At 32.0% G+C, this 8,067-nt stretch overlaps 1 protein-coding gene across 1 annotated transcript; it reads right to left on the reverse strand.

Annotated features, from left to right (window-relative positions):
• Positions 1-4,521: 4,521 nt before the first annotated feature.
• Positions 4,522-5,865, reverse strand: LOC109208555 (elongation of fatty acids protein 3-like). The gene has a single exon (XM_019371680.1). It carries the CDS (start codon positions 5,788-5,790, stop codon positions 4,852-4,854), a length of 939 nt encoding a protein of 312 aa, XP_019227225.1. The 5' UTR covers positions 5,791-5,865; the 3' UTR covers positions 4,522-4,851.
• Positions 5,866-8,067: the final 2,202 nt, after the last annotated feature.

Consider the following 8,067-nt stretch of genomic DNA (forward strand, 5'->3'; position numbering starts at 1 on the left):
CAAAGTTCATGTGCATAGCACTAATATTCAATAATATTGTAAACTTAGTGAGCCTTCACCTTTAATAGCTTGTTGCTAGCTTGTAGAAGAACTTATGTTTGGAGTTGAGGGGTTATTGGCTTCGTTAACTTCGACAAAAATATACCGTTGAAAATAATTATATACTTTATTTGGAATTAAAAGTTAGATGTTGGTATTAGTGGAGCAGTCCGCTCATGTGCCCGTCACTTTAGATCATGGGTCGGCCTCTACGTTTATACCTAAAATGATGATCATAGGTTTCTAGAAATTATGCGTGGCCGAGCTGGTGTTACTAAGTCTTGTTAATGCATGGAAGCTTCCTCTCAAATATATGGTCAAAACAAACTAATTGTTTTAATTCTTCTTCCATGGAAGCGTCTTCAAATATGTATATGTTGTCAAACTTGGCTTCAATTCCATATAGATATATTCTCCTTCATATATTCTACATTGCCTCGCTGCCTATGGCGAAGTGGAAGTCAAATGAATAGCATTAGTAGATGTACCAAACCCCTAAAATTAGATTCACATTGGAAAGCATTCGTCAACTTGTGATAATTAGGTTCATTAATTTCGTGTTTGTTATAAAACAATAAAAGAAGAAGAGTAGTATTGCAGAGAAAAGTAGGGAGAGAGAATTCTTATTGATATTTAGGATGAATTACAATGGAATAGAACCCTCTATTTATAGGGAGAGGGTGACTTAGCCACCAAGTAATAAACCCTAGAATCTCTCTAAATATAGACATTCACCATAAATAAAATTCTATTTATAACACTCCCCCTTGAATGTCTATTCAACAGATAATGTGCCTCGTTAAAACCTTAACTAAAAGAAAACCCAATGGGAAAAAATTTTTAGAAAAGGGAAAAGAGTACACATGTTTAGAAATGCGCCTATGGGTTGCCTCGTTAAAAACCTTGCAAGGAAAACCCAGTGGGACAAAACCTTGTAAGGGAAAAAGAGTACAACGCGTATTAACTCCCCCTCATGAGAGCATCACTTCACATCCTTAAGCATTTGCATTCCAATCTTGTTCACCATCTTCAAAAGAACTTTGGTAGAGATTTGATGAACAAATCAGCCATATTAACTTGAATGAATATATTGCACCTTGAAATCATCATTCTTGATAGAGATGAATTGTCTTCATATAATCTTGTTGGAATCATCATTTCAATATCTTCACATAGAGGTGAAAACTCTTGCTATCATATTATCATGCATATAGTTATAGCAAGATACATTTGTGCACAAATTGCATTGAGGATGTAGTACTTCATGACCATGAATTCTATATGCTTTAGGCAATTTAAATCCTTCAGGGATTGTTAAGTCATATAAGCCATATAATAGACTTTAGATGCATATCAAGTTTTCATGTCATGCTAGACATATAAGATATCGAAAACTGATTGCACATACCATTGACTTTATACTTTCAAGTGTTTGAACTACATGTTCAAAACTACATGTCTTTCATATGAAACCAATTCTATTCGAAATTGTTTCACCAGACTTAAGATCCTCATATATATATTTAGCGGTATCATAGATATCGTCGACGAACATTTTATATCGATTTCAACATTTTTAATAAAGACATAACATAGAGATCTCTTCATTCATTTCAGGTACCTAAACCTCTATTGAGATTTTATGAAGCATTATGTCATGTGATCTTCTAGATCACTTGTCTCCTTTATTATGATCATTTTGATCATTTGCTCATCTTCTTTATCAAGAAGTTTATTTGAAACCGATTTGTCTATATGCTTTAAGCGTACCATAGACTTTGTCCTTCTAGGTAATAGGAGCATTTGCAACGAGAATATAGTTACTTTCTTTGGGTCAGCAAATGCGTTTGGCATGCTTTGCAATATATTGCAAATGAATTATCTTTTTATGAACTTCAAGTTCATATTATCTTATTCGAGGATCGAGATGTATAAATAATAATTCATTCCATGTAACTTTTTCTCAACTGTTTACCATGTCTCCCCCTCATGTTAGAAAAACTAACTTGTTTCCTCAACTTTGAGAACCCATCTTTGTGCGTTATGGTGTTAATCAAAATATACACCGCACATCAATAATAATAAGATGGAATTATTTGGTTCCTGACCATGAACCACTTGTGAGGGGAGAAATTAATATACTTTCGTATATAACGTATATCAAACTGGTATATAAAACTTTGTTCTCATAAGTAATTGTTTAGCTATTAAGTGGAGGCACTCAATAAATCATTTTGCTAAACCAGCTGTGATGTAGACCAACTTATCAAGATGGACTTCTTGAATAGAAAATCTGGGATATGCTCTAAATTAAATTATTGAGCAAGTTACCTCGCAAACACCATGTTGCGGGTTAATAATAATCGCACATGTAACCATCTCATAGATGCATCTTATGTGGTATACATGGCAGGTGAATGGGCCCATATTTACCTTTGATATTTCCAGCATTCATGGGATTTTAATTGGTTTATTAATTATTGAGAACAAGCAATATAAGAGAATTCGTAAAGAACTTTCTAGTTCTTTAATATTTACCCATGTGAATTCTCTTTTATTTTTGCACATCATACTTGAATTAACATGGCTAAACCAAGTATGCCAACTGGATAAATTATCAATATTGATAAACTTCAGGTTTATATCAATAAATATCCACTTCATTGTGGTATTCTTTTGTTTATGTAGTACAAATTGGAGAATAAAGCGGGTAGCTTTTCACATACATATTACCCCGCTACAAGATGTAGTAATAGAAGATATTAAATCTTTCCTTTATTTATAGTCTCAATATAATCAACCGCTTTCGCGTATACTTTGGAAACTGAATAAGTTTCTTTGAGACTTACTACAACACAATACCTTATTGGTAATTAATTGTGTTTCTCCAAAATAGTATAATTGGCTCTTGCAGAGTTCTCAATTAATTTTGTAGTACCACATATTCATCAACACCCATATGGTGAATATCTCTTTTAAAGAGAAAGTTATACCATTATGGTTATGGTCAAAATCGTATGCAAGATCTGTTTCTTGCATTACCGTTGACTTTTAATAATCACAATGCCAAAATATTTTGGCGTACAATAGGTACGTGACCAATGACCATTCATGCCATAATAATGATATTATTTTCTTATATCATCTCAAACCTCCTTCTAGAGGTGAGTGTGGTATATACCACTAGCACGCTCATATTCTTCCAAAAATGAATATGTATTCTTAAATCAGATGTTGTCACATTCACATCATGAATGGACCATAATCATCTATATGTGCTTTACAAAATCTCATGTCAAATCGATGACAAGTATTTTCACAAGTGGAGGATTATTTTGAGAATCCTTATTATTCTCATTATCACAATGATGACGATTATAATTTCGTCTATTCCCACGTCCACATCCATTGATACATTCATAGTGATAATTTTGTCTTCTTTCAGACATATCACATACTGCTATCACATTCTCTTAAGGGAATGAGAATGGAGCAAATTCAATGGGACGGGTTTCCACTTTTTGTGCCCATAATCATACATGAATTTGATCATGGCAAGACATAGAAACTTTTACCACTTCAGGTGGTTATAATTTCTTACAAACTCCATTAGAGTTGTTATCAAAATTTATTGTCTTTGTATTTAAAATCAAATTATAGAATAAAAGAGAAAAATACGGTAAAATACTTACCTTAAATCCAGAATTTAATCATGAAGGAAGTTCATGGAATAATTGACAATCATTATGCTCAATCCCAAAGCTTCTACTCAATTGGTTAGAGTCTCGTGCTGATAACGTGTTATAAAACAATAAAAGAAGAAGAGTAGTATTGCAGAGAAAAGTAGGGAGAGAGAATTCTTATTGATATTTAGGATGAATTACAATGGAATAGAACCCTCTATTTATAGGGAGAGGGTGACTTAGCCACCAAGTAATAAACCCTAGAATCTCTCTAAATATAGACATTCACCATAAATAAAATTCTATTTATAACAGTGTTTTAATTATTCGGCCTAACTGTAATAATATTCTCGAGAATCTCTTAGTTTTCGCTAAACCCTTCAATCACTTTAAAATGTGTTTTGGTACAAATTTGGTATTTGGTTGATAAGTGGAAAATGTTTTCTGAAAAATCATACTAGTATCTTAAAAATTACTAGTAATAATAGTTTGCAAATAGAATTTCGTTTGATGAAATTTTTGAGTATTAAAGATTTATATTAATATTTAAGTGTTTGTTAGAATAAGTTATGATATGAAGTTAAAAGTTAAGAGAGTTGCAAGGAATTTGGTCACTCAATCAATTCTGTCCATGAGTGTTGAAACTCATTTTTTCTCTTTTGATGAAAACTATTTTCGTAAAAATTAGTTTCTAGATAATCAAACAGCAACGAATAATTTCATCATGCAAAATATTTTTTTGAAAAATGAAAATCTGGTTCAAAATTAAAAGATGAAGAGAAGACGAGAAAGAAATGGATAACTTACAATCATTTTAGTTACCCAGCTAGAGCAAAAAAAGAGATACAGAAGAGATAAAACAAAAGAATTTACATAGTACAACAAATAACAAAAGAACCATATCGAACTCAGTTGCATTCATGTCCTTACATTTCCTTCTTCCTCATCACAGCCAGAGGCGGACCTATGCTTAGAGCAAAGAGGTCACCGAACTCCGTCAACTTTGGCAGAAATTCTAAATATATACGTATTTATGTGGAAAATAGTCATATATTTTACTTGAAATCCTTAAGATGAAAAATTAGATGAGAGTACTGGTTGAACAGTCCGCTCGTAGGTCCCGCCGCCTTCAAATTTTGGGTTCGCCTCTGGGCACAGCTAACTTATTGCTTGTTTGTGAAGTTAAGAAATCTCCAACTTGAGAAATCGACGAAGCAGCAACATGAAAGTAATTTTCTCTAATCAAATTATAAGTCTTTACATATGATCTCAAGAATATCAAAAGCACAAAGCTATTTAGTACTGAGTTAAAAAACCAAGCTCCCATTCCATTACATCCACCTTTATAAAAATGCAACAGAAGAACTCCAATATGACAAGCCAAATTACAGCCCAAGAAAATTAAATGACAATTCATCACAAACGGAAAACGGGCCCTCCGAAACCCGATCTCGATCCAAAAACGGTACCCGTAAACCAAAGTAAAAACCAAAGTCATTAGTAAAATTGCTATTACTTGAAAAGATTGGGAAAATTCAAGCCAAAGAAATGACATACAAATGAGAATTGAGTGGTTAAATAGTTGAAAAAAGGAGAGACTACGACGTCGTAAGATGGTAAAAAACGTGCGAAAAATGTGAAGAAAGCGAGAGAGGTAAAAAACATATGACCAGAAGAACACGCGCCCTGAAGGGCGCGTACCTATAGGGAAACAAAGGAGCCATTGAAACGGGGTTTTAGAACGCTGCCATATCCACCGCGTGTCACGGATTTCTGCGGCGGCGGAGGAGAGGATTCCGAGGAAGATGGTGGCGGAGATGAGGGACATGGCGAGGCTGTGAAGGACGGGGATGGGTCCAAGCGGTATGGGGCGGCGCCGCCCTATGAAGAGGAGGAGAAGAAGGTGGAGGGTGGCGGAGGTGATAATATAAGTGGAAATAGAGATTATTAGAAATGACCAAGTTGACCCCCACATTATTGGACTCCATTGAAATTCTACAACCGATTGTTGTTCTGATAACCAGTAGTTGAGTCGTTTTATTGTTGCTGCTGCTAAACTGAGGTTCATTTTTGAACTGCAAAATTTGAATTAATAGGAAATAACAACTTAGAAATTTTGGTTTATTATAACCTGTGGGCTAGCTCATTAATCTATTAAATAAGTTACTACTAAATGGATTAAAAGCGTGGAATTTTCAAATAGAATTTATCATTTATAGACTATGGTTTATCTAGAAGTCTTTTCTATTTTGGCTGTTGAGGCGTTTGACTTTGACGTTCCTCGAAGTTAATAATTTTTGCAAGGTAAACTCTCTTGTTTTTTGAATTTAAGTTAAATACACATATAAGTTACTCATTTATGTTAGTTAAATACACATATAATGAATCATTAGTATATATTCATAAATTTTTTTTTAATAGTTTGATAGTGTAAATATTTTTTTAATTACCAGTGCACGAAACTATTACTTTTTTTTTTTTTTCCTTCATAACTAAAATGGCAGAAGACTCATCGTGCAATATTCTTCATTGCTCATTATCTCTTATAGTAAAAGATAACCGAAGGAAATTTTGAGTTGAAATCCAATTTATTTTGGGAACAGGAAGCAATTAGACAGTTACTGTTTAGTTTATGAAAGTCATTTCTTGAGAATTCGTAAGATTAAATTAGAAAGAACCACGTTTGTAGAAGATTAATGACAATTCAACAAGGAAGAAAATTGAATGACAGGAATTATGACCGGGTACAAGTAAACATTGGTAGGCGGTGTGGTTAAATCTTGCGTCTAAACTATATATATATATATATATATATATATAAATAAGGTTTTGATTAATTAATGTTGGTGATTTGACAAAGATATTCTTCTAGATAGGAATATAATTGTGTATCCAAATATGCATGTAAAGCAAGTTTTAGTTCCTAGTTATCCCTCCTTGAGTTCGATATAGCTCCAAAATATGAAAACTTGTTGAGGATAATTTATAAATAAATGGTATATTTATGATATTAGTGATATTGTAAGTTTTATGCTTTGCTTGAAATTATCATATTAATTAAATTATTTTATTCGATTGGTCGATCTATATAAATTTAAAAAACGAATAAGGGATAATCCCCTTTATTTCTCCCCAAGTCCGCAGAACTGAAATTTCGAAAGCAATCATACTAGATCATGATTTTCTTTTTTTCTAAGACAAAAGGTACATAAAGTTCATAAGTTTTCTCAAATGTCAACTTTTTCCAACTAAATGATTGAATTTTTCCAGATTTTCTTTGAAGTTGGTCTAATGAGCTAACGAATTTTGGGCCTGGCCTGATTGTTGAAGGTTTCAAAAACCAATTTCTTTGAAGGGGTTTATGGTATAACAACATACTCATATAATTAGCAGAAAATAGCCCTAGTTATAGATATTTGCATCAAATAGTCAATAAATATATATCACAATAATAATATGTATATCACAACTTTTTTCTTCTTCTTTGTCTATACCAACATGTATATTAAAATTCTAGTTTCATTCTTTGTATATAAATAATATTATTCTTTGTATATCAATAATATAAAATTATATATATAGTCATTGCTGCCTTTATATCAATGTATATTACAATAAAAATATTATATTATTTGTATATCACAGTGTATAGCACATCGGACATATGTATACCAAAATAGATATCATATGTTTATTTTTCTTCTTTGTGTACATCAAATTAATTTTCTTTGTATACTAAAATATTATTTACTCCCACAATCATATTTATTATTTTTGTATTTTAGAAGTTGCTTAAACATGCTATATCAAAAATTTATTTTCCTTTTTTGATCAATAACTAATAATTATATTATTTGTATATCACAGTGTATAACATAATAATAATGTGTATATCAAAAAAGATTATTAAAATTTTATTTTCCTTCTTTGTATAACACATTTCGGATTGAAAACTCAAGTTCAAGACGACTCCACATGTGTATCCCCTATTGGTAACCCGTGTATATATCTATGTACATCAGTGATCACTCATGTATATTATGTGTATCTGTGTATATCCATGAAAATTTGTGTTATATATACGATATACAATGTGATATACACGGGCGTCCATAAAATAATTGTGTTGTATACCGATATACAAAGTGATATACACAGACGTCATTAAAAACTTGTGTGCGATATACACCGATGTACACGATATACAACGTGATATACACATGTTGCAATTGGATTTTTAGGTCTGATTTTTTGCCTGAAACCAGTCTAAATCACTTCTAATCTTGCTCAAATTTTGTATATAGCCTCGTTTAGGTATTTTCAACCAATTTCAATCACACCCACT

The sequence above is a fragment of the Nicotiana attenuata genome, unplaced genomic scaffold (assembly GCF_001879085.1).
Source record: "Nicotiana attenuata strain UT unplaced genomic scaffold, NIATTr2, whole genome shotgun sequence".
Classification (NCBI taxonomy): Eukaryota; Viridiplantae; Streptophyta; class Magnoliopsida; order Solanales; family Solanaceae; genus Nicotiana; species Nicotiana attenuata.